Here is a 26,637-nt window from a genome sequence, read left to right as displayed (position 1 = left end):
TGGGGCGGGGGGTCGCCAGGGTCTCCCGTGGTGTCTCGGGCTTTGTCTGGGGTCAGGAAACCTCCAAGAAACATGTCACTGATCTCGGGAGGCTCCAGGTGAGGCTGAGAAGTGTGGCCAATGGCCACAGTCTCTGGGCAGAGGTCACAAGCACCCCTCGGCAGTGTGAGCTGCGGATGGGGTCTGGCCTGCGGGGTTGTCTGCACGTGCATTTGCACTGCCTCCCCGTTAAAACCGGGTGAGGGGCGGGTGGCTGCTGGTCTGTGGGCGGTTGTGAGCTCTTCCTGGCATTTGTGGCCTCACGTGCGGCACCTCCACGGATGAAGTGTCAGGTCCCAGAAGGTGCCATCTGAGCCCCGCGCGAGAACACGGCTTGGAACAGCTGGTCTCCTGGAGAGGACGCTGCCCACGGAGAGACTTGCAGGGTGGCCTCAGGCACGGGTCCTGCAGTGCGGTCCCTGCCCAGGACCGCCCAGATGCTGAAGCACGTTCTCGGGGGCTCACTTTGGAGTTACCTGACTTTGGGAAGCACGGGCCTGAGCCCCAGATCTACCGGATCGGAGGTGTTGGGGTTCCGTGCTCAGCGGGCCACCAAGGGATTGACGCGGCCGTCAGGCGCCAGGCTCGGTGCCCATCTCTGCCGCTGAACTTGCGCTCCCTGGACCGGCTCAGGTGGCGCGAGCCTCGGGGAGGAGGGACTGAAGTGCCCCCAGGCTGTGGTCAGCACGGCTGGCGGCTCCACAGGCCCATGTCACCATCGGTGAGTCTGCCCAGCACGCGGCAGACGCTACTTACCATGTCCTTGAAGGCCCCCAGGACGGCCGCGGTGACGATGCCCAGGAACAGGCCTAGGACATTCAGTGCCGCCGAGGCCCAGAGCAGCCGATACAGGTGGAGCACGTCCTGGCAGCCGCGGACGCCCACGAACTCGTAGTAGGTGGGCGGGTGCTCGGCGCTGTGTGGGGAGGGGCCTCAGCGTCACCCGCGGCTGCAGGGGGGCCACCTCGCCGCCTGAGCCAGCGGGGCAGACGCTCCGTGTACTGATGGGCTTGGGGCTCTGCTGGGAGGGCCCAGGCCCCTCAGGCGGCAGAGGGGGGCCCTGGGGGCAGGGCTGTCCCAGGGAGCCCAGAATCCATCTGGGAGGGGGCCCAGGTCTCTGAGCAGGACAGCCTGCCCCAAACATGGGCCGGGCAGACAGATCCCCGACCCGGTCCCCTCAGAGCCGGCAGGGCTTAGCGGCTGCTGGCCGCTTTGGCAGGGAACACAGAAGGGTGAGCCTCAGAGGGGACTCGTCTTGGCCCTGTGGCCTGGGCCCCGTGGTCGTGGTCTGTGCAGGCTCTGGACCACAGCCTTGGGTTGGAAATCGGGTGAATTCCTGCTCTGGGGGAAGGGTGTTGCAGCCTCCACCCCTGGGTTTTTCAACTATTCAGGGAGGGGTCTCCAAGACACAAACACTAAACTTCCTGTTGGCTTTAATGTAGGTATTCAAGCTATTAACACAAAATTTAAAAGACAATGTGGGGAGGGTTCTGACTCCCAAGGCGCTGGGACCTTGCACTGGTCCAAACGACAGGTGAAAAGCTGGACAGACTGGATGGAGCAGCTCTTCTGGGCCCCATGGGAGGTGGGGGGACCCAGGGCAAACTGCCGCCCCCGTCCCCAGACCGGAGAGACCAGCAGGCAGAGACAGGGTCTCGGCCTTCCGGGGTGGAGACCCTGAGGGAACCAGCACCCGGGGAGGAAGAAACGGGTCACCTGTGACGGTCACAGCCCACAGCAGGACAGGGCTCCCCGAGAGGCCTCCCCTCCCCTCCACCTCCCGGCAGCCCTGAGCCTCGGTCTTCTCATCTGTGGAACGGAGCCCACGCCCTGGCCTCACAAGAATGTCTGAGGGCTGAATGAGACGTGGGTGCAGCGTGCAAGGACGGGGGTGCGGAGTGGGGGCAGGTACGTCCAGGGACGTGGGGTTACCGGCTGTCGGGCTCCCCGCCACTCACCTCTGGCAGTCGTAGAGGTCGCAGCAGTAGCAGGTGTTACTCCTCACCTTCAGCTGGCACCGACCGTTCAGGGAGTGGCAGGTGACCTGTGAGCAGAGAGTGCGGTCAGGCGCCCCGTGTCCGCAGGCCGGAGCGGGCAGGGGCCTCCCTGGGGGTAAGGACCCACCACCCTGCCCCATCAGCCCGGCAGCTGCCTCTCCTGAGCCCATGTTTCTTGACCTTCCCTTTCCTCCACCCAGTCCAGGTGCAGCAGGGCTGGGGGGCGACAGGGCCCTCCCTGCAGGGACAGGTAGAGGACCAGGCGACCAAAGCTTGCTGGACGAGGTGAGGGAGGGGGAGACGTGCCCAGGAGCCTGCAGGTGGGGACCCCTCAGGTGGGAGACCCTTCCTGAGCTCCCAGAGGACAGCTCCCGGCCACCCAGTCTGACCAAGCCAGCCCTTCCCCAGGTCACACGGAGGCCTTCCCTCCTTCCCCCGGCGCTTTGTAACCACCCCCGTGTGGAAGGTAAGTGGGGCAGAGACCACCCAGCTGCAGAGAGAGGACGGGGGCCTTGGGGAGAAGGACTTGGAGGGAGGGCCGTGCACCAGTGAGGACAGAGGTTCGAGCAGAGGCTTGGGGTCGCCTGAGAGGCCAGGCGCCCGGGGCAGGGCCTGACCCCAGAGGCCCTTGGGGCCCCCGTGAGGCCCCGGCCCCTTTAGCAGCACCTCAAGCGACCCTTGGGCATGTAGCCTTTCTTTCAAGGTTCTGTGGGTAACTCCCGAAAGCCACCCACATCAGGAGTGGGAGGCCTTGAGCAGGGGTCCTAGAAAGATTTATCTGGGAAAACAGTCCCGACGGGGCGGAGACCAGAGACAGGCTGCTGGGAGCCATGAAAGGGAGCCCATGTGACTCAGGCCTGGAAGGGGGCTGGGCGGACGGCCTGACAGGTGAGGACTGGAGGACACGGAGCGGGGCAGGGGAGCAGTCAGGGCAATGCCGGGCTCTGAGCCTGGCAACCAGCACATGGGAAGGTCAGAGCCACAGGACGGCGAGCTAGAGGTCGCGAGACCTAACCCTGACCCTGACCCTAGGTGCCCCCTCCTGGGAGGTGTCACCTCTGTGACCCCAGTACCGCACGGAACACACTGGGATGAGCAAGAAGGAAGGACAGAGCAGCACGAGGGCCTGGGGGTGGGGCAAGGGGCACGTGGGAAGGGCCTGGAGGGCCCGGTGACCCCCACTGAACAGGACGAGTCCCCAGGGCTCCATCCGGCCGGGAGAAAGACCAGGAGCACAGGCCGGGCCTTCGGAGACGAGGTGTGCCGCCCCCTGTTGAGGGGCAGTTGCAGAGGCCCCTTCGCCCCCGCCGCCAGCCACGTGGCCTCAGCCACGGCGTCTGCTCCCCGCATTCTCCCCGCTGCCCGCCCCGCGCCCCTCCTTCCTGACATTTGTGCGCAGTGTCAGAGGCCACGTTTAGTTAAATCGATCAATCTACACAGAGCTGAGTGAGACGCCAGGACAGAGGGAGCCACGCAGCCACCTGGGATGGTCCACGAGGAGACGCCGGCCACTCTCAGAAAGAGAAGTGACATCACCCTGCAGACATCCTCGGCCCAGGGACAGCCGGCGAGTTTGGGGCCAGTGTAAACGTAGCATCCTAGATTTTAGTGCACTAATTAACGTCAATAGAAAGCTCATCGTAAAAGCCCCACAGACTGGACCGCACAGACTGGACTGGTGGATTCGGGGCCACATCAAAGGCAGTCGGCAGCTGTGACCCCGGAGTGAAGCACCTCACCAGGTGCGGGTGAGGACGACGTGAGGGCGTGCTGGGGCCAGAACAGTCAGATCTGGACCAGGGACACAGGTTAACAAGTAGGACCAGCGCTGGCACTTACCTCCGTCTGGTAGACGTCGTGCAGGTAGCCGACCCCACTGGAGTAAAACTGGCACCTTCCTGCGGTGAGGGGCCTGGGCTCCTAGAGACCAAGAAGCACAGATGGAATGGGACCGCTTCACCCCCATATCAGGAGGGACCGGAGGTGATTTCAGACCTGTCGCCACAGGCTCTGAGCCCAAAGGAGAGAGGCCAAGGCCAACGAACCCCTCCCAGGAGGAGTACAAAGAGCAGGAAATGCCAGGGCTCATCCCAGAGCAGCTGGGCTCCTGCAGCCAGGAAGCAGGGAAGCAGACACCCCGTCCCACCGGCCAGGGGACACAGCTTCCCCATCGGTCAACGCAGGGCAGCTGAGGGAGGTGGTCATGCTCCTGTACAAGTCTCAACAAGGACACCCCTTGGCTCCTGCCTCTTTTCCTCAAAGCACAACAATTTTCCCACGAGGGAGGGAGCAAGGTGGATTTCAGCCTAATCCATTCATCCATCCAACCAGCCAGTCATCCACCTGATCACTTACTCATCTATGCATCCATCCTTCTATCCATCTCTCCATCCATCCATCCATCCAAGCATCCATCCGTCCATCCTTTCATCCATCCATCCATCCCCCTCCCTCCATGCACCCATCCACTCACCAGCCACCGGAGTGTACATTCACCTACGTGCCGATCCAACCATCCATCCATGAGTCTGTCCCCGACATTCATAGGGCACATGGTGCCAAACCATAAGGGCACCGGGTAAGACAAGTTCCTGCCCTTAGGGGATCAGTGAAGGAGAGAGACCAATAAACTGACAATTGCAGCATGCTTGTCATCTGCATGGTAGTGAACAGCAAGGGCACACGTGACATGCCATGAAGCTGCCTCATCCGTAAGTTATGAGTCCGGGTCCCGATAACTGTATTTAGTGTTGTTACTCTGTCCGTCACATTTCTCACAGCATTCCTGCTTCTGACCTGAGAAGGAAGCATGAAACTACCAGCGACAGAGGACGGTCCGGCAGCCCCTCCTCCAGGCAGCAGCCGGGCCTTTAGGGAGACACCGCAGTGAGGGAAGGGAGCTGGGTCTCCGTAGGGTGTAGGAGATACGTGTGGAGCGTGGCGGGCGCTGGGAGGGGCTGTGGGACACGGGGACGGGGGCGCCGGGGAGGCCAGCGGGGCTGCCACACTCAGCCCGGCCCGTGACGGGGCTGGCTCCGCTGCGGCAGCCCCTCTGCCAGTGCCGTGCCAGCTTCCGCCCCTCCTGTCTCTTCACCGGCCCGGTCCACACACGGCCTTGGTGTCAGCGTCTGCTCCCCCGGGCGTGATTCGTGTGGGTGCCCCACATGCGGGTGACAAGCTTCAGGTTCACACCCCATCCTTCCTCATGCCTGCAGTCGGGCAGACACGCGTTTCAGACACTACAGGGACCCCCGGCCAAAAGAGTCCAGGTTCCCGGTGCCCAGAGGTCACCGTCACGCCCTCTCCGCAGGGCTGGGAGCCCACAGCATGTCACCACTGGTCCATCTGCTCCGGCCGCCATAACAGACGCCACGGACGGGGCAGCTTAAACAGCAGCAGGGCGCTTCTCCGAGTCTGGAGGCCGGAGTCCAGGATCAAGGTGCCGCATGGCCGGTCTGGGGGTGCTCCTCCTGCCTCGCTGCCCTCCTCCTGCTCTCAGGACACGAATCCCTCGTGACCTCAGCTCACCCTCAGCACCTCCCAGAGGCCCCACCTCCAGACACCATCGCGTTGGGGGTTAGGACTCCGATGTATGGACCTGGGGACATTCCACCCAAAGCAATGAAGACTTGGTGCAAATCTTGGACATTTAGTGAATCCTGGTCCTAACACAGTGGCACCAGTGGTTTGCTTTCAGTTTCTGTCTAATCTTTACTCTTCGATCGGGGTGAAAGAATTCTTATTAGTTTGCGCTGAATAAAATTATAACCTATTTTAGCCCTAGGGAAATCACACAAACTTAGGTTTTGAATTCGTGATGAAACAGGAAGTTGTCCTCCGGGGATAATTCTGCTCTCCTGTGGGGCTGGATAGAGCCCAGCGGGGTGCCCTGTGGCTCAGGACGCGGGCGCCTCGCTCAGGGAGGCCTCGTCACGGGTGTTTCTTCACCGTGCCACAGCGACAAAAGCCGAGGCAATCAGCACACTGGTCATCAGACTGCAGTCATTAAAGCTCAGGGAGGATCCCGTGTGTCTCCTGCAGTGCTGGGGAACCACGGCCCTTGGGCCAAGCCCAGACCCCTGCCTGGTCTTGTAAATAAAGTCTTATCGGCACATTTGCCTGCGTGTCTTCTGGGGCTCTTTTGTGCCGTGACAGCAGAGCTGTGACACAGGCCACGCGGCCACAGCCTAACATTTGAGTTCCTGGCCCTTCCAGAGAGGCCAGCGGCCCCGGTGCACAGGAAGGGCCTGGTCAGCGGCTGAGGGACAAACGCAGGAACAGGACTGGCCTGGAGGCAAGAGGATGCTGTGCCGGGTGTGGATGCCCCTGAGCAGCCGCTCAATAGAAGCACGGGGGCGACACAGCGGCCCCTCCGTCTGGGGGTGAGCCGGTGCGCTAACTCCCGACAGATCTCCTGACGGGAGGGCCTCCTGGCTCTGGAGCTGGGAAGGAGGTGCCTGCAGGCTGTGAGTCTTCACCTGCAGGGGTGCCACTTCAGGCGTCCTGTGCAGCCCTGAAACAAGGCAGGGCCATTCTCGCTCCTACAGAAAGACGGGGAGGCTCTTCCACCCGGGAAGCCAGTGCGTTTGAAGGGAGGGCTGAGGGTGCTGAGGCCCGAGAGAGCGGCCCACATGGCTGAGACCCCACCTCTGTTGCCCACAGCAAGGCGGGGCTCCCTAAGGCTGCCTCCCAGACGCGGGCCCTCATCCTCCTCGGGTCAGTTGGTTACAGGAAGAAAGGAGGGCCTGGTCCAGACAGAGACTGAGCCCAGAGGCTGGAATCGACCTGAAGGGCAACACGCCGGCGGGCACGGGCTCACAGGCCCCTGAGGGTCGGGTTCGTCGTGGATTCTCATGAAGTCTTCCCGGGCCCTGCTGGGTGCCAGCCTGCGGGACCCCATCACACCCGACACGTCCACAGCTCGCCTGCCCTGGGGGCACCCTCCACACATTTTTCTATCCCAGCTGTTGGCATCTTAAAGCTGTAATCTCGGGAAGTGCCGATAGCCAGTTACAAGCTGCAGAAAAGGGCATTTTTAATTGATTCTCCATAGTTCAAGCACAGCCATCTCCCTGCAGCTTCAGGCTATGTGTTTTCAACCTGGAAACTCAGCCCCTCTATTCACGTCCAAGTTCCTGATTGGGAGGCCCAGCCTTGGGGTGGGGGGGCGGCCAATCCTGGGCACACTGGCCACATGCAGCCAGAGGAAGCTGGAAACCCATCTAAGGAATAAAGAAAGAAAAGCGCAGGGGCGTGGGGACGGAGCTCCACACCCTACACCCCGGACAGGGGGTGCTCAATCACACCTGAGGCTCCAGGGAGGCTGCGGGAATCAAGCGTACCTGCCTCTTTAGTTGTAAAACCTGACTGGGAGGGTGAAACTGCGCCTTCCTTGGCCCTTCACCTCTCCTGGAGAGGAATCGGTAAGGATTCCCAGGGCCAGCACTCTGTAAGCCTTTTATTTGGAAATAATTTCAAACTGACCGAATAGTCCCAAGAATAGCGACTGTAAAGCTTAGCCTAACATTCCCACCAGGGCCGGCACTTTTTATAACCTAAGAGAGTTCAGTGTTAATCGACGTGAACGAGTGCACGTAAAGCCCTGAGCTCGTGTCGCATTCCCACCTCACACACGACCCGTTGGGGCCGCAGAGAAATGCCGGCGGGTCCTTCCCGGCCTGGACGGGGCGCCAGGTGGACAGAGCAGCAGTGCCCAGCCCTTCCTTCTGAGCAGGTCCCGGCCACCGCCCCACGGTTCCAAAGCACGAGTGTCTGACGTGGCTTGTCCTCCCCCGGCTTCCCCACCGTTAGGATGACAGAGGCAGAGGGACCTCATGGGCACAGGGTCCAGTGAGGAGGTCCCAACGCATGTATTTGAGTGAAAAGCCTGGAAAGTCGTGGGGCACTGGCCCTGGGACATCTTTCATCTTATTGATTAAAGAGGGTCCTGAGGAGTGTCGCTGGGAAGTTGAGGACTTTGGTTCTAATGATGTGACGGCTGGGGTAGGGGCTGCGTGTTGGGTCAGTTTTGGAGGAAACGAGGGGAGGGGCAGGAGGAGAGACTGCGATTGGCCAACACAATCTGTGTTTGTCAGACTGTGAAGGTCACCGAGCTGAGTCCTGCAAGAGGAAGTTGAACTTCTGAAGATTCCTTAAACCCACAGAGCAACTGAGAACAGAATGAGGGAGACTGGGAAGAACTCACGATGTGCCGCGCAGCAAACACGCCGTCCACGATGGCGCAGCAGAAGGCGGCCACCACGCCGAAGCTGACGAACACGATGGCCGCCACCAGCTGGAAGCAGAGACAGGAGAGGCTCAGTCTTGTCAGAAACCTTCCCCGAGCGCCCACCCACTCGAGGCCCCCTGTCCCGACCCCCGAGGTTGCTCTGCAGGGTCCTCACTTCCCACCATGGCCTCTCCAGACACCCTCCACGACGGCCGGGGCGGCGCCCCAGGCCCGATCCCACTGAGCAAAGCCCATCCTGGTTGCTTTGTTTACTTCACAGAGCAGGAGGCAGGAGCTTGTGGATGGGAAGTTGTGCCCCCACCTACGGCCTTGTGGGTAACGGCGGGCCTCCCAGGGTATTTAAACGGTTTGCAATTTCTTGCTTTGACAGACTCTGCTACAAAGACCCTAACTACATTCTACATAAAAGTCTGGGCTCACACACACGTGTTTCTGCAGGACCCTCTCCTGGAACACACAGGGACCCAAGCTTGCCAACAGGACAAGGTGGGGGGTCTCTGCACGTCAGAATCTGAGGGGACATGCGTTTCGCTCCCGCACCCCACGGCCAGACGCCCACCCCCTGAGGGCCCAAAGGACAGGGCTGGCTGTTCGTTCCTCGGTTCTGCCATCTGACGGCAGAAAGCCTCACTGTCACTGCATGTGCATTTCTCTGTTATTATCAAGGCTGAGAACCTGTTCTTACGTCTGTTTGGCCATTTCTTTAAACTTTTTTCTCTCTCTCGGGGAACAATTTCAGATAGCAAACAGATAGCAAAAGTGGCACCAAAATTCCTGTATGTCCTGCCGCTGGCGACACCGAGTGTCCACCCCGCCAACCACGGCAGGACCCCCGTGGCAGCCACGAGCCATGGCGTCAGTGCATTTACTCCGTCCTAGAAGGTGTGTACAGTAACCGGGATTTCCAACCCAGACCTTGTGAACAACAAGCTGCGAGCTAGAGCACGATGCGTGCGTGCAGGCCGTCTGCCTTCAACTTGGAGAACACGGCCAGCAGCTGCCTCCCACCACCCGCGTCCTTGGTTGCCTCTTGCCCCGCGGCCGAGTCAGGCTCCGGGGCTACTGACCTGCCTCGCCCTCCCACCCTCAGCAGCCTGAGGGATTTGTTTCTTCAACAAAGCACAGGGATTGGCATGAAACGTGGGCTGGTTTGACAGACTGCAACTTTGATTTCCGTTTTGACGTGAGACTCCCAGTGGCTACTCAAGGGACAGAATGGGCGGGAGGGCCACACAAGGCTGTCCCAAGGGGGAGGGTGGCCGGGCTCCCTCCTCGCAGCCCACAGGCCTGAGGCCCAGCCCCACATGTTGCTTCCAAGTGAAACCTGTCCCCTGACACCGCACGTCAGAGCTGTCGCCCAGCCTTGCGGGGGTCTCTGCCCTGCTGATCCCTTTGGTCCTGTGTCCCCATCCGGAGAAAGAGCCGTGCGGCTGACCTCTCCATGCGTCGGATCCATGCCCTGCAGGTGCTGTGTGGATGCAGGTGTGACAAGCCTGGCTGCTGCCGTTGGCCCTTCCCCCCATGTGACACTTCTGACAGTAATGGAGAATTGAACAAAAAGGACCTTGGGGACGCCCTGTGGGCAGCCATGCAGAGAACCGTGCCTGCTTCTGAACAGTGGCAGCGACCTCGCCTTGCGGCTCTGCGGAGCCCCGGTCAGACCCACGTTCCGCCCAGGTGCTCTAGGTCCACGAGGCAGGAGCTGCCCTGAGACACGATGGGGGGTCCCACCCCAGCAGGGCCTCGATGCCAAGCAGGGAGGCCAGGGGCAGAGCCTCCCTCATTTCAGGGGAGGAAGACCGCGTGGTCCCTTCCCGTGAAGTTACTGCACATAAATGCAACGCGGCTGGCTAAAGGGTGTTGGGAAAAATCACTGCAGAAACCACACCGAACCGAGCCTTCCCAGGCTTGTACTGCCTTGTGACAAACTACATGAAAACACATAAGAGACTCGGAAGGCACTTTTCCGCTGTCCCGGGGAGCCAGGCGGGCCCGCGTCTCCAGCGAATGAACGGCCTGCGTCTGCTCTGGCCGCCGCGTCCTCCCCGCTTCCTCCCCGGACCTTCCAGCCGCCCCCGGGCTCGCGCCCTTCGCACAGAGACGCTCAGCCCACGGTTCATGCTTCGTCGAGGCTGGAGCGCGAGGCCGCCCCGTCTCGTCTTAGCATCGGCCGGAGAGCAGGGCAGCTCCTGTGCCTCACCACAAGGCCCCTGGATGCCGTAGCCCGACGGGAAGGACACGGTTCCTTCCGGCCAGAGGGGCCCAACACAGAGACGCGACCTGAACAGCATCGCTTTGGAACCCCGGGTCCTTCAGCACACGGCACCCTTTTCATCCTGACGCCCCAGCCGCGTAGGGAGGGAAAGCCCCGGTTCTGACCTGGAATTCCCACCCAACCCTTACGGAGAGGCCACAGCTACAGTCAAGTTCAGACGCAGCCCCGGCCCCTCCCAGACCCCCCAGTAGTTGTGACCTCAGCAAGGGAGGACGACTTTCAGGCACAAAAGCAACGGGAGAGACAAACTACTCCCCCAGCACCTGCTTTGTCCCAGATGCCGGGCTGGCACCGGGTCCAGCCGTGCACTCGGTCCGGGATACCTGCTCCTGCAGACAGCCACGCAGCCTGCGGCCTGACACCCCTGGGATGGCACCATTCCCCCTCCCCACCTCCCTCAGGGCCGCTGCCAGTGTCCCTAAGGAGTGGAGCTGTCCCCAGCAACGGCTCTCCTAGGACCAGTGGGTCTGCGGCTAGCCTGGTCCCCGGGATCTTGTCAGAAGTGGGTGTCTGCCCAGCCCCGTGTGCTCCAGCACGGGTGCTGGTTCAGGAAGTCCAGTAAGCACTGCAGTCGCCTGAGACACTCCCAGAAGTGGCCCCTGAGGCCCTGTTGCTTCTCTCACCACCAGCGGGTGAGCAAAGCCATCGTCGGACCCGCTGCCCTGGTGAATCTTCCACGCACCAACTCAGTGCCTCAGAGGACGCCCTGCTCCACGCTGGCCAGTGGCCGGCTCCGACCCAACTGTGGCTCAGCCACAGTCTCGGCCGAGAGACCCTCACATCACACCTCCACCAGATTTCATCCAGGTCTCCACAGAAAGCACACAACTTCCGAAGTGTCTCCTAGCACGCAGGGCTGCCCGCGGCTGGGTGTGTAAACGTGTTCTGACCCGGTTTGCACACGTCCCCATGACCTGAACGTCCTCGTCAACCTTCCGCTGACTCTGCTTGGTTGCCCGTCCTCCCGCTGCCCTGGAAAAAGTCAAAGTCACGACCTCACATGTGGTAAACTCGGCCCTGGGGTGACCACACACGCGATATTGCCCGGGGACCACCAGGGTCCAGCTGACAGTGCTGGGAAAGACACTGGAAGTTCTCTCCTCCGACGCTTCGGGCTGGAGATAGGAAACGGGCCAGGACGAGCCGCTGCCTCTCGGCCAAGGCCTGCACGTCCTGGTTTCGGTCACAGCCGCCACGTCCTTTCCAGGCCTTGCTGCCCCTCAAGCAGCCTAGTGGTTTAGCAACGTTCGCGCAAGGACCCGCCCACGCCCCGAAGGCCGCTCTCTAATACGAGGGCTGCCAGACCCGACAGATGTTGCAGACAAGGTCTGTCTGTGACTCTAGCAACTAAGGAAGGCGCTAGATTAGGGTTGGGACTGTGTCTCCTTGTCCTGTCAGGGTCTCTTCTGGGGGAAGGTCATCTTCAGATCTCCGCTGGGCCCCCAGAGTTTACTACATTCCAACAGGGGAAAGTGATTTTCAAAGACAAACACCAAACAGATAAGGGTGTGATAAGAAGGAGGCTGCCTGGAGCCAGAGGGACGGAAGAAAGTGGAGAGAGACAGGAGCAATTAGCCCTGACCACAGGGTCCAGGCAAGAGGCCACGCGGCTGAGCCAGGACCAGGGAAAGTGAGAACTGTGGACACACACACCGAGGAGAAGGCGGTAACACCTTAGAGAACTAGAAGAGAAGAGCAAACTTAACCCAGAACCAGTAGAAGCAAAGGCACCAGGAGAGGCTTAAGCAGAGATAAAAGAAACAGAGAACAGAAAAGCAGCAAAGAGAATCGAGGCAACCACAGGTTGGTTCTTTGAAACTGTTAACACAATTGACGTGCCTTGTTTGGTGCCCGGCCTTATCTGCCGACAGCGTCCACCTTCCTGCCCCGGCCTGGGAAGAGGCCTTCCAGCCCTTCTCTGCCTTCACTGCCTCTCCCCTGTCCGCCCCAAGGGCCCCCCAGCTGCATGTACAGGTCGAAGCCCCATGAGTTCAGGGCCTCCCCCACCGCCCAGCCCCAGCCCCCAGCTCAGCATCGTGCAGCTGTTCCAGGAAGCATTTGGTGAAGAAAGAACTGGACGGTGTGCAGGCCCTTTGGTGGAGCACGGGGTTGGAGGTGGGACAGCGTGTGAACCTGGCCACCACCCTCCCACCCCTGCCTGCCAGGAACCCCGTCACTAGTGGGCCCTCACGGGGAAAGCCCAGTCCCCCCTGCACAGCCTCCACGTGGGTCACCGTGGACCTCACAGGCTTCCTCCCCGATGGCCCTCGGATCCCCCAGCACCCCAATGTCTGCCTGCCCAGCCCTCGAGGTCTTGCTGTCTCAGCCCCACCCAGCTCAGTCCTGGGCGGGGCAGAGACCAGCTTGGCTTCTGCACAGGAAGGTGAACGGCCGAGGAGACTCCCGTGATGTCAAGACCCAGAGCAGGGGGTGCCGGAGGGCACAGCCAGGACCCTCTAGCACAACACTCGAAGGAACAGAAGCCCAACAGACGGAGGCCGGTACCCTAATCCTCTGTGGGAAACGCGCTTCTACCGCTAAGTGACATCCCATCAGTCCTTCTAGTTCAGGGGGTTTTAAACTATGTTCCAGGAAGATTCCAGTGTATGCGTCTGTGTGCGTGTCTGTGTGTGTATATGTGTGTCTGTGTGTGTCTCTGTGTGTGTGTGTCTGTGTGTGTGTCCGTGTATGTGTCTCTTGTGTGTGCGTGTGTCTGTGTGTGCATGCACGTACATATGGCTGGGGGTGGGCGGAGGCGGCAGTTAACAAGCTGCTTTAAGCCCTTAACTTCTCCATCCCCGGCCGTGGGGACCAAGCTGGACTGCAGAGCTATTGGTGAAATCAGGGACTCTGATGTCTGGGCAAGGAGAAAGCGAGAACTCATTCGTCAATGGGAAAATATCAAAAGCTGACTCCAGGGCTTCCCTGGTGGCGCAGTGGTTGAGAGTCCGCCTGCTGATGCAGGGGACACGGGTTCGTGCCCCGGTCTGGGAAGATCCCACATGCCGCGGAGCGGCTGGGCCCGTGAGCCATGGCCACTGAGCCTGCGCGTCCGGAGCCTGTGCTCTGCAACGGGAGAGGCCACGGCAGTGAGAAGCCCGCGTACCGCAAAAAACAAAAAAAACAAAACAAAACAAAACAAAAAAACAAACAAACAAAAGCTGACTCCATTGAGGGCATTCTTTGGACATCACTGGAGACTAATGCCGTAACGGGCAGAGATCGTGGAGGAGCCATTTGTAATGATTAGATTCCACCCCTTAGCTTGAGGAGAGTAAAATGTTTACAGGCAAAATTATACCATGTCTGGGACTTGCTTCAAAATACCACTCAAGGTCGGTCATGAGTCGACAATGGATGAAGTTGGGAGATGGATACAGAGGGTTTGTTATACTATTCTGTCCACTTCTGCATATATTTAGATTTTTTCTCTTGCAAAAAATTAAAATAAAGAGAAAGCAAGGGCTTCCCTGGTGGCACAGTGGTTGAGAGTCCGCCTGCCGATTCAGGGGACACGGGTTCATGCCCCGGCCCGGGAAGATCCCACATGCCGCGGAGCGGCTGGGCCCGTGAGCCATGGCCGCTGAGCCTGCGCGTCCGGAGCCTGTGCTCTGCAACGGGAGGGGCCACAGCAGGGAGAGGCCCGCGTACCGCAAAAAATAAGAAGAAAAATAAAAATAAAAATAAAAATGGGCAAAGGACTTGAATACATGTTTCTCAATAACAACCAGAAACAGATATATAAAAAGCCAATCAGCACACGTAAAGAAGCTCAACATCATTAGTCATCAAGGAAATACAAATCCACGATGAGACCCCACTTCACACCCAACAGAATGGCCAGAGTAGAAACAGACGATAGCACACACTTGACTCATGGTAGGTCTACGTGTAACATTTTGAGGAGCTGCCAGACTGTTCTTCAAAGTGGCTGCATCATTTTACATTCCCGCCAGCTGTGTGCAAGTCTCCACCGCGTCCACATCTTCACACACCCGTGAAAGCCCAGGGCAGCCACTGTGATCCTGGTGATACGTCAGGATGATGGCCGGTGCAGGTAGAGGCGAAACACCAGCACAGGCTGATACGATGACTTGGAGATGAGACAGAACCAGCATGCGGTCCAACCGCATCCCCCTGAACCCTCTCAGAGGTCAGCACTGGCGGCACAATGATTTGGCAAAGTTCATTATTGTGAATTAACTAAGAATTAACTATTCTTATAGCTCTCTTCCCCAAAGCACTGCATCAACAAGACAGATTCCAAATTGAAATGATCAACGAAAAGTCAGGTTTGTAACCTGACTGATCAAGGTTGGCCCTCATACGTCCCACAGACAAACAGTTGTAGACATTCCCTCTGCAAAGACCTCTGAACCACGGTTCTCCTGGTTTTCCACTGACCCCTTCTCTCTCAGTCTGGGAGAGCCGTCGTCACACCCCAGACGTAGGAGGAGATGCCAGGCTCCTGACTCAAGGACAGATGATCATACACGCGTGTTTTTGCCTGAACCTTATACACCATGATTTAAACTAATTGTCAACTTTCCCAACCCACCCCATCCCCTAAACTTTTCTTCCCGTGGCCCAACCTTAGCTGCTAAGACACCACATGAGGTTGTAGAATGTACCCTACAATCCCAGGGGCAATGCTCACTTAGCCTAAGATGTGAATGGCACCCACTCAACCCTGAGTCCTGGGGTGTACCGTCCACAGCCTGGGAAGCTAGGCACTGACCCTGGGGGTGCTGGATTGGGGCAGGGGCTTTCCCAGGAACACCCACAGCTATAGGGGCAGCACTCCCCCCCGCCACCGCGTACAGCCCCACGAACCCCATTTGAAAGAAACAATGCACATTCTTACCATTTGCTTTCTATTCTCCACCAGGTTGATGCCAATAATTCCTAAGAAAGATCCGAAGCCCAGCTGACACCAAAGGAAAACAAGGGAGAAAGCGCTCAGGTTACACGCCTGGCAGCCTAATGCCGACAGGGAACAGTGACCACCCACCTCAGGACATCCTATCAAAAAGCAAGGCCAGCCATCCCCCACTCACAGAGCCCGAAGCACTAAGTGGCAGGTAGGTTCATGCCCGTTGGGGTGGGCTTCTCGGGATCCATCAAAGCCAGTGATCGGAATAGAAGCTGCTGAAACAGACCTGTCTCATCTTCTGTGTTCAAATGTTTTAACTCCTACGTCAGTTTAACTCTCGATTTCGGGAAAAGAGTGTCACGTGCCCCCCACCCAGACAGCAGAACTTCCTCATGGTGACCCATCCTCCACGCCTGGTGGTCAGGGAGAGGCCCGCCTGAGAGCTTCTCCTGGGCCATCGTCGGAGGACGGCTGACCCCTCAGGGAGGATCATAGGAAGCTGGAACCAAGGGTGTTTCAGACACGGACACGGCTGACACCCCTTAGAAATGAGCTTTTGACTCAGGTGAGCAGGCAGACAGGTAATCTTGGGGCAGGAAGAGGTGGGACGGGGGCTCCAGCCCAGGCAGGAAGGGCACCCAGGGGCTCCTGAGAACCAGTCCTCGGCCTCAGCTCTCAGCCTGGGTGCAGGTGACGCTGGGACATCTAAGAAACACCACGACTGTGCTCGTCTTACATCACCCGAGTGTGCCCCGGGGTGCTGGTGGCCTCATCCCCCACCCACCCACCTGGGAAGAACTCCTAAGCTTCCCCTCAGCCTGAAGAACAGAGTTCCAGCAACGCCAGGGGAGGCACCGCTCAAAGCAGCCGGTGACAAGCCCCTCTCAGAGGCACAGGGCTGCCCCAAGACCCCGCACGGGAGCCCGCCCAGTGGGTGACCCGCGGCTCTGCCCGGCCCGTCAGATTCTGAGTGACCACGCGAAGCAGGGGCAGCAGCCTGGGGACAGCCGAGCGACTGGCCCACGCAGCTGTGGCATCTCTAACCATGGTGCCAGATGTAATGCACTAAAAATGAGACCTATTTATGTCCAAGGATGTCTTTACCTACAAGTATTATATCGACAGAGATGGACGTGAATGCACAGATGTGGTTTTCACCAATAATTTAAGAATTCTCAAGGAGTGAGGGAAGATGAGCATTTTCTTCAAAATATCACAATCCCACTCCAACATAAATGTATTAAAATATATCTATTAAGTTTCGCTAAGTTGCATTTTTTTGGATTTGAAAAAATTCCTCTTTCCAAAATGTTGAGGTGTTTGCATCTTCTCACCCAGTGTCTTCCTGAGACCCGCCCTTGCTGTAAGTCTCAAGGTCGGATGCCGTGTGTCCACAGAAGTGACTCTTATCCACATTTTCTTTGAGCAAACCTCATCTGTTATGTCCACTGTTTGCTTTCAGAACGGTTGAGCTGAAGCCAATTTCACTCTGGTTCTCACCCAGGAGTCAGGTTCTCTGCAGAGCGAGGCTCTGAGCACACCCAGGATGCTCTGAAGGTGACCTCCAGGTGAACTCCTGAACCAGTGACGCGTAGAGAACACTGCAAAATCCTACTCAAGACTGACCTGCTCTGCAGGTCACCTGGGGGGATGCGTGCTCACAGCCACTGGCCTCCACATCCCCGGCTCCCCTACTGTCCAGGACACAGGCCGGGAAGCAGAGTCTCACAAGAGTTCACTGAGAAAACTATCTGCACAGACACTATTTATGTAGGTTTACTCAGAAAGTATACACAGGAAGATAATGTAGATTTATAAAGCACAGATAAAACATAAAAACAAAGAAAATAGGGCTTCCCTGGTGGCGCAGTGGTTGGGAGTCCGCCTGCTGATGCAGGGGACACGGGTTCGTGCCCCGGTCTGGGAAGATCCCACATGCCGCGGAGCGGCTGGGCCCATGAGCCATGGCCGCTGAGCCTGCGCGTCCGGAGCCTGTGCTCTGCAACGGGAGAGGCCACAGCAGTGAGAGGCCACGTACCTCACACACACAAAAAGAAAAATATAAAGAGAAAATGAATGATATTTGTAAAATATTTTAAAATATTTTCATCCTTGCTAAAAATGTTCTCAACATCAGGCCTAATCTGGACGATACCTCTAGTGAGAGTAATGAGATTCAATAAGCTTCATTTTTTAAAGTCTTGGTTCAGCACTTTGTGACACAGCCCCTCAGGGCTCTGGCACATTTGCAGGGCATCATATCCGATAAAAAGCAATTTCACAGACGCTCCCTGAGTGCGATGCAGATGCTTGGAGCAAATTTTACTGCCCACAAATGGACATAATTCCACAGTTCAGAAGTCTGGATGATTATGGATTTGGGGGCGGCTGTTGCCAGGTCTGGCTGGGCTGTGGGTTTACCTCGTGGGGTTATTGCCCAGAAGCGGAAGTGAGGACCACGTCAGCTCGTTTTCCTGCTGATCCCATGCGGTCCCACGAATGCACCTTCTATCCAGATTTCGTGGCATCTTTTAAAGCTCTGAGTCCAGTTTCCAAGGGGTGGTTTGCTCAGCTTGGTCTCATGGGGCTAAAATCCAGGTGTCACAGGGCTGGTTCTCCCCAGGCACTCTGGGGAGACTCTGGGCCAGGGCCTGTTGCGCCTCTTGGCTCCAACCCCTCTCCTTCCCCCCCCCCAACCTCTCAGGACCCTGTGCCCCACTGGGCCACCTGAGCATGCAGGATAATCGCCCTAAACCTCCACCTCGGGGGACTAGGGTGGAGAGTGTCAGCAGCACACGGACATCTGTGTCCCCGCGGCCCCCAGGCCCCCCGACCGGCAGACCCCAGGAACCGCGCCACTCACAATGATCCCGGGGTAGTAGCCGCCCATGGTCACATTCTCCGTCCTGGTGGTGGCAGCCAGGCCGACGGTCAGGATGGAGGTGGACACCACCAGCAGAGACCCCACAAACCACAGGGAAGTCTTCTTTCTTCTCGCAAACCCTTCTGGGGAGGACAAACAAGGAGCCAGCTGGTAAGGGGCTGGGCTTGGGGAGGGGGGCCCCAGGACCTCGAGCGCATCCCGGGTCAGCCTGGCTGTTTGCTGTAGCCCCGCTGGTCGCTGGCAGGAGCCTGGGATGCACTCCCCAGGGACCACCACCGCCTGCTTCTTCCCCGCCCATCGCCGTCCTCAGAGCGGGACCCCTCGCCACCCCTCCGCCCGCCCTGAGGACTCACCGTCACCTCCTACAGGGCACCCAGACCCCGCCGGTACCCCTGCACGGCCGCCCTCCCCTGCGGCTCCCACCGCACCCAGGGGTTTCCAGGCACCGTCACCACCCACACGTCCGGACGACGAGCCCCGTGAGGGTGGGCTGCGTCCCTGCCACCTGAGACAGTGCCTGCGCATAGCAGGTTCTCCGTAAATATCAGGGGCTGGCTGAGCCCTCCCCAGGTTCCAAGTCCCCCGACGGCCTCCGCCCTGGCTTCACCCCACACGGCAGCAGCCACGCCGGCCGCTTATGGAGCACCTGCTCCGCGCCTGGTCTTACTGAGCACTTTACCTGCATTACCAAGCACCCCTGGGCCTTGCCAAGTCCGTGACCCGGGGCCCTGCCCTACTCCACGACTGCACAGAGGACCTCTGCATCCTGCCCTGGGCCAGGTCGAGCAGGTCCCACACAGAGAGGTGGCACGCTTCCCTCTGGGATGGCCAGCACGTCCACGCCGCTCCGTGGGTGCACTTGTGCCGCCGTGTCCACACCGAGCCGTTCCCCGGAGGGCCGGCATCCTGCTGTTCTTCCACTCCTGTACCTGGCTCAGCGCCAAACACGCGGGTGATCAAATGGGAGGGGGTGGAAAGAAAGTATAAAATTGTGCAGAGCCCGCCGCTGCCCACCTGCACGTCCATGACCCTCTCCCCTTGTCAACAGGCCCCAGTTATTGGATGCAGAAACACGCCAGCTGAAAGGTGGCATTTTCCAGCCTCTGCTCCAGCTGGGTGATTGTGTTCTCAGCAAATAATCTCCATCTCAACAGGGAATGTTGGGTGGGACCTACAGGAAATCTCTTAAAGGAGCCAGTCCCTTTGCCTTTCTCCCCTTCATCCTTCCCGCTGCCTGGAATGTGAACATCAAGGTGGAGCCCCTGCAGCCACTTTGCACCATGAGGGAACCTTGACACTAGAAGTCGCTCACACAGAGGCGGAGCAGAAAGACAGCCCTGGGACGTCCACCTCCACACTTTGATTAGGGAACAGAATGGAATCTCCAGACTAGAAACCACTATTGTGGAGGTACTGGTATCTGTAGCCAAACCTAATTTTAACTGTCACAGAACTCAAGAAAGCAAGAAAGGAAACCTTCCATCACTGGCACCTTCCTCCCTCAAGCCTTGACTTCTGGATTTCGTGTGAACCGTTCTTCCTCTCGTGTGTCTCAGGGAAGGCAAGGAAGCCTCACTTACAAGAACTGTAATTGTAATAATTATGACAGCTCTTCGATCTCAGATATGCCTGTTCCTATGTAGTCATCAGCAACCGCACAACGGAGGCAGAGACACAGGCCAGGCAGAGGGCAGGACGAGACTCCACACTGAACACAGCCATGCTGGTGTGTTTCGTTTGTTGGAAGGTTAACCATCTTCATCCCTGTGACCCCAAAACAAAACAGGATGAAAGAAAACCGTGGTGCTTCTTCCCACAACAAAGTTTTTTACATTGACGTGTGTGTGTGTGTGTGTGTTTGGTGCGGAAGCAGCTGCTCAGTTGACCTCAACCCCTGTCTCAGATGACCCCAGGCCCCCCGCCCAGACTGTGCCCTTGAAGATTTACACGCCCGTCCATAGTCTCGTCAGCAAAGTTTAACGGCAGGTCAAGGTCACGCCACCCAAGAAAGGGATTGTCACGCACTCAGAAATAAATTACACACAACTCTGAGTCAACGTGCTCACTCAGAATCACTTGGCCAGCCCGGCAACGCCGCTTCTACCCACTGGCCTGGCGAGGGCTAAGCTCTCAGGAAGGTCACTTCATTTCCTGCGAGGCCCTCACCTCCCTTCACGTGCCCTTTCATTGCTGTTTTCTCGTAGTTTTTACTGCAAATATATAAGAACTGTTGAGGGTGAACCATTTATAGGAGTGTCTACAGAAGCACAGCCACAGGTGCTAGGAGACGATTTACGCCTTTGGGACCCAGCAGCCCTGGGGTCCCTTTGGTGGGCTTTTCTCTTGTTCGCTATTATTCATGGCCTCTTACTTGCAAAGTCGTGTGCATGCAGACAGCAAACACTTATTTTCCTTGCATGTATTTAGAGCCTGAAACCGAGGATACAAGTACAAGTTGGTTTGCCCCAGAGTCAGAAAGATCAGCAGTTACAGCTGATCTGGGGTGTCTGTAGGGAAACGGGACAGAAATGGCAAAGCCACTTTGAAAATGAGTGCGTGAGAGGAAAAAAGAAGGCTCCCCTCGGGCGACATTCTGCTCTGGGTGATTAACTTTAGAAAGGCAGGTACATTGGAAAACAATGGACACAAACGTTGAAAACACACCCTCTTCTATGTTTTGGAAGTTAGTGAAGCTGTTACCATGGAAGTTGATGAGACACTCACGCCAGGGTCGTCCAGCAGTCGTAGGGGGTGGCATTCCAGACTCCGCCCCGCCCACCCGCCCCTCAGGGTCACCTCTCCCGTGTGCCGCCCGCCCTGCCAGTCCCCAAGCCCCTGCGGATGGACCCAGAGCAGCATCGCCTCCTTATCAGCGGCTCTCCTCAACTGTTCTTCCTGAGGTTCCGTCCCTATCTCCATTGTAAAATGTCTTTTAAGAGCAAGAAGGCAGGGGTTTCCCTGGTGGCACAGTGGTTGAGAGTCTGCCTGCTAATGCAGGGGACGCGGGTTCGAGCCCTGCTCTGGGAGGATCCCACATGCTGCGGAACAACTGAGCCCGTGAGCCACAGCTACTGAGCCTGCATGTCTGGAGCCTGTGCTCCGCAACAGGAGAGGCCACGATAGTGAGAGGCCCGCGCACCGCAATGAAGAGTGGCCCCCGCTTGCCACAACTAGAGAAAGCCCTCGTATAGAAATGAAGACCCAACACAGCCAAAAATAAATAAATAAATTTTAAAAAGAGCAAGAAGGCTCTTGAAAGTAAATTTTCTGGGACTAAGTATTTGAGAAAATTATCGAATGCCCTCCTCCTCAAAGGACTTTTTGCTATTTTCCCTAATTTAATGCATTACACATCTATTTATGCTCAAAATAATTAACTGATGTCTCAGCACCCGCTTCAAACCACAGTTCCAGCCGCTGGGCTTTGTCTCTTAGCTCCTGTGGGCCCGTCTGGCAGACCCCCTGTGGCGATATTCTGGTTCTGAAGGTTCTTGGCTCCGCTTTGATTTGTCCCTTTAGGGCAGTCGCGTGATGAGCAGGGACCTGAGGGGCTCCACCAGGCAAATGGTTTTGCTGGGACCTTGTCAAGTCCGTTAGTGACATTCTGACAGGTTACGTCAAACATCTCCTTCGGGACCGTGTAAAGCTTCCTAGGAGCCATTTTCAGTATAACTTCACCATTTCACCAGGCTTTCCCTAGTATGACTTTCCCTCTGAAACTTCTACATGACAAAAATCACAAGATGCAAGCTGTCCTCCTTGTCAGGATTCGTATTGCGAGTTCCGAGTTTACCATGAGGTCTGGAGAGACAGGCAGGTGGGAAAGGAATGCTTCTTCTGAGTGACCTCATCCCAATGACATAAACTGGAATATTTTGATTCCAGGTACAACAGGGATGACAAAGAGAAGAGTCCCAACCTTCAACAGTCTTTATAAATAGAGGGCTTTGCATAAAAAATAAGACGAGAAATAACCTCGAGAAAAGAAGGTAGGGTATCTTTCTAATTGCCGTAAGACATATGCGTTTTTAGGTCAAGTTTTGGAGAAAAGGGGATCCACCTTGAAGGAAAAAAACAGAATTCCCTGAATTGTTCCCTCGGCCATCCTGTCCCATTAGCAGGAGTCTTACTGTGTGTGTTGTTACAACTGAAGCATCCTTAAGGCGGTGCCCTGACTCCTAGTTAAAATCTCTACTATTAGGCTTATAGCACTGGTGGCAACTTACACAAACGCTGCCCTAACTGTCGTGGGGCTGCCAGACCTGCTGAGTGATCGCGTGCAGCCCCCCCCCCCCCGCTCTGAGCCCTGCAGAAGGAGGACCTGAGAGCAGGGGCCCTGGAGATCTTGCTTGATGCCGGTCCCCGAGCCTGTATCTCCTCATGCTGAATGAATGAGGGAACCTCGGTTTCCTGATCTGCAAAGAGGGGGCATGACAACCCCATGCTTGCCTGCCTCTTCACTGTGATAGGATGCAGTGAGAGAACATCCGTGAGAATTCCAGATGCGCATCTGTGTGCATAATGGACATATGGTCGTGGGTGCTGTTAGCGTTAAGGTGAAGCAGCACTTACTCCTACCCGGTGCTCTCCACCTGGGAGCGGAGGGGGCACGTCTGGGGCTGTGGGGCTGAGGCCAAATCTGCGTCTCACCTGCCTGCTCACTGTTCTCCTGACTCCAGCCTGTGCAGAATGTCGCTCCCCAGGAGCCCTGCCAGCTCCCTGCACCTGCCGCCTCCCCTCCCAGCCTCCTCTCAGCCTCTTCCCAACCTCCTTCCAGCCTCCCCTCACAGCCTCGTCCCAATCTCCTCCCAGCCTCCCCTCTCAGCCTCCTCTCAGCCTCCTCCCAGCCTCCCCTCCCAGCCTCCCCTCCCAGCCTCCTCCCAGCCTCCCCTCTCAGCCTCCCCTCCCAGCTTCCTCCCAGCCTCCCCTCCCAGCCTCCTCCCAGCCTCCCCTCCCAGCCTCCCCCTCCCAGCCTCCTCCCAGCCTCTGTGGCTCCACGACCAGGTGCAAGGATGGAGCAGACACAGGGGCTGCCCCCCTCCGCACCTTCTCCACTTAGTGGAGCCAGGAAGGGGGCGTCACAAAGACCAGGGTGGGGGCAGTCACCTCGTCACCCCCTCCTTGCCAGGAGGGCCGGGCCTCCCAGAAAGAAGAATGAGCTCATTTAATCATGTCATCTCGACAGCAGCCGTGGGGGCTAAGCAACTGTCCCAGGGAAACAGACAAAGGCACAAGGACGTACCCTCAGCCAACAATTTCCCTTTTATTTTGTTTTTACACAGAACACATCCCCCAGGGCACGAGTGCAGACATGTAAGGTAGAAAATACCCATAATCCTGTCCCAGCTACACTCCAGTTTAGTATTTTTAAATAAAAAACCAACTCTCAGTATTTTTTAAATTTAAAGTTCCTCCTCAGAAGAAAATTCTAAGTCAAAAATGCTATTTTTGAAATCAAGTCATTCTAATATAATGATGGTAATAATTGTAAGTAGTTAATAACTAGTCATAACAACTAGTTGTCATTATAATAAGTAATTGTTTTCCAGGAGGATGGTACACGTGTAGGTCAGTCTGTCACAGAGCATTTGGCTTTACAGGGCGGTGGGTATAGAATTGTTTCTTTTAGGAAGAAGCCGGATGCCTTGATTATCATTTAAAAATCAAGCAACATCACTAATCTAATCTGGTTTTTTAAGAGACTTTGCAAAGCCACTGCACACAGGGCTGGGTGGTAAACCCCTGCGTTCTCCACTGGACCCCCTGTGAAGCAGCGGCGAACCCCGAGGCTTCACCACCCCTCCGCCCGTCCGTCAGAGCCCGCCTCGCCGTGGAACTACCTTCTCTTTTCTTGAAGCCTTCCCGGCCTCCCCGTCAGGAAAACACCCCCATTACTCCCCTCCCGGCCACTTCCCGGTAGAGAGACAAAGGCGCCGGCTTCCTGTGTCCCGCCGCCTGGCTTCAGCTGCATCGGGCTTGGTGGGAAATACGAGAATTCGAGATTCCGTGAATTTACGGGGGAGAAGCCTGGGGAGGGCGCGGATGAGGCGGACAGCCGCGCGAAGAATGCCCTAAGGGCCTTGGTCACTTTCAAGCAGGAAGAAGCCACCTGGCCCCACGAAATGACCTTTTCCTAGAAATTTTTGGAGCCTGAAATGGGGTGGAAGAGATGGCAAAGGAGTGCGTTGTAAGGTTTATACGGATCGTCGTCTATTGCTCGTAGTAAAGGACAGCGGAGAACGAGACCGGGAGAGACGGGCGCCAAGTCTGGACGCTCAGGAAAAAGCGGAGGGAGAGGGCCTGTGCCCGCGCCCAGGGGCCCCGGCGGAGCTCGGGCGCCGGAAGACCGGAGCCTGGCTCACCTGTGCGCTCACCTGTCGTGTCCAGCAGGGCCAAGGGCCCGGGCACCGGCGGCGGGAGCGGCTGCATCCCGGGGGCTGCTCCGGGGGGGAGGGGCTGCTTGCTCTCCCGCTGCGACAGCGACCGTGGGGCGCGGTGGCCGCGAGGACCAGATGCCCGAGCACCGCCCCTCCGGTCAGCGTCTGTCCGCTCGCCTCCTACCTGCGCCCCGCCCCTCGCCCCGCCCCCGCCCCGCCCCCTGCCCGCCTCCCGGTTTTCCCGGAGCGCAAGCACCAGGGAAGGGAAGGCGGTGCAGCGGGGGACTGAGAGCCAGCTCCCACCCACCGCCCCCTGCCCCGGGCTTGGCACTGGCAAACCTTTAAAGGTGGGACGGTATTCTCAATAGTATTGAGAATCTGGGGGAAGGAACCCGCGTGCGCTGCTGGTGGGGTGACGCCCGCTGTGACCACAGCAGTGTTTGGGAAAGTCGAAGATGGGTCCCTACAAGCCAGCAATTCCCTGCGTAAGGACAAGCCCAAAACCTGTGGTTCCAGGCCCAGGCTGCCCTGAGAATCATCTAAAGACCCTCTTTTTAAAAATTACTGCTGTCCTGAGCCAACCCAGACCAGTCCAATCCGAATGTCTGGCAGTGAAGTAATTGTTAGGGGCCCCAGTCATTCTGAAGGGTCTCCATTGGGCAGAAAAACCCTGACGTGTGAGGTTTGCACGCAAAATATGCAACACAGCTCTGTGTGTAACGGCAAAGCAACGAACACCAGGACGAGGGATAGATTTACGTGTCCACTACGTGGTGAGGCTTCCCGCACCAGCAGGAAAAACTCGAACCCAGCGTGGAGCAAAACCACAGTTCGTGGTGTCGAGGTGAGTATAACACCACCCGTGTACAGGCTTCAGGCGTGGAAAGCGGTACCATTCGCTCACAGTGGCCCTCCGCAGGCCACGTTGGGCACCCACCCCACGTGCTAGACACCGTGCCCTGCACTCGGGAAGGGCCAATGGACAGAGGTCCTGGTGCAGCGGGCACCCTTCGGAGAAGAGAGTGGCCAATAAATACAATCACCGAGGAAAATGCGGGGGGTCGGGGGGCCTGAGACGGCCACACCTGCTGCGGCAGGAGGGAGTGACTCGGAGAGCAGGGCTCGGTCACTGGTCACCAGAGGAGATGTCCCGCCCGCCCAGGGGGCGTGAGGTGGGGCCGCTCGGCCGTCTGGGAAGGAGCCCCTGGGCAGACCGGGGGTGGGCCTGGCACGCAGTGGGCGGCAGGAGGTCTTACCGGCGACGCCAGGGCCCCAGGGGAGCCCACATCAGAAGGGTCACTGAGGGGGTTGTAGTGCAGCAGGATGGGAGCCAGGAGGCCGGAAAGGCGGTTAGGATCCAGGGAGAAGTGACCGTGGTGTAGAGCAGGCGGTGAGACATGGTCACACCAACCTCATACCGTGCAGACACACAGCGGGTGCCCCCTAAACACCTTGACTTCAGCCCAGTGAGCCGGAGTTTGGACTTCTGGCCCCAGAATTGCACGAGAATAAATTGTGTTGTTTTAACCACAATACACAGTGGTATGTGTGAGGCTTAAGGGCTCTAAACCAGAGTCTCCGTCCGTGGAGGGTGTTGGGGGGTGGCCTGGGCTGCGGGGAGGGGGAATCAGCAGATCCCACTGAGAACAGGCCTCGGGGCTGCGGCATCTCCTCCCCCAGCCCACCTTCAACAGGAAAGGCTGAAGGAAACCAGAACACGTCACCCCGAAGTATGTGCCTCTCTGACATAAAAATTATTTGGAGCTGAAGGAGCAGAAAAAGTCCCCCCTTCTGCCAAAAACAGGAAATAAATTCTCCTTTACCGAGACCGACTCTCACCAGCCAAACGACAGCCCAGCGGCATCTGCCGGCCTCACCCCGTGCCTTCCCTCCTGTACCCGCTGCCCTTGGAAGCCGCACCTGCTCCCCTGCGTCCTGCCCT

The 26,637-nt window shown here is 57.9% G+C and overlaps 1 protein-coding gene across 2 annotated transcripts in view; it reads right to left on the bottom strand.

The window, feature by feature from the left end:
- TMEM255B (transmembrane protein 255B) overlaps positions 1-24,837 on the bottom strand; it is a 32,527-nt gene extending 7,690 nt beyond the window's left edge. The window contains exons 1-7 of one of the 2 annotated variants that reach the window (XM_081214681.1): positions 24,693-24,837; positions 18,298-18,437; positions 15,426-15,488; positions 8,242-8,331; positions 3,876-3,956; positions 1,998-2,083; positions 796-955 (exon numbers count right to left, since the gene is read on the bottom strand). In XM_081214681.1, the coding sequence (XP_081070807.1) occupies positions 796-955; positions 1,998-2,083; positions 3,876-3,956; positions 8,242-8,331; positions 15,426-15,488; positions 18,298-18,437; positions 24,693-24,747 (675 nt within the window). In that variant the 5' untranslated portion in view covers positions 24,748-24,837. Of the gene's footprint in view, positions 1-795; positions 956-1,997; positions 2,084-3,875; positions 3,957-8,241; positions 8,332-15,425; positions 15,489-18,297; positions 18,441-19,898; positions 20,028-24,692 lie in introns of those variants that run through there. The other variant, XM_081214682.1, reaches the window with a different exon arrangement.
- Positions 24,838-26,637: the final 1,800 nt, after the last annotated feature.

This window comes from Mesoplodon bidens (genome assembly GCF_964165515.1).
Source record: "Mesoplodon bidens genome assembly, chromosome: 17".
Taxonomy (NCBI): domain Eukaryota; kingdom Metazoa; phylum Chordata; class Mammalia; order Artiodactyla; family Ziphiidae; genus Mesoplodon; species Mesoplodon bidens.
Note: the sequence above shows the minus strand (reverse complement) of the source record. Positions and strands in the feature narration are given on the sequence as shown.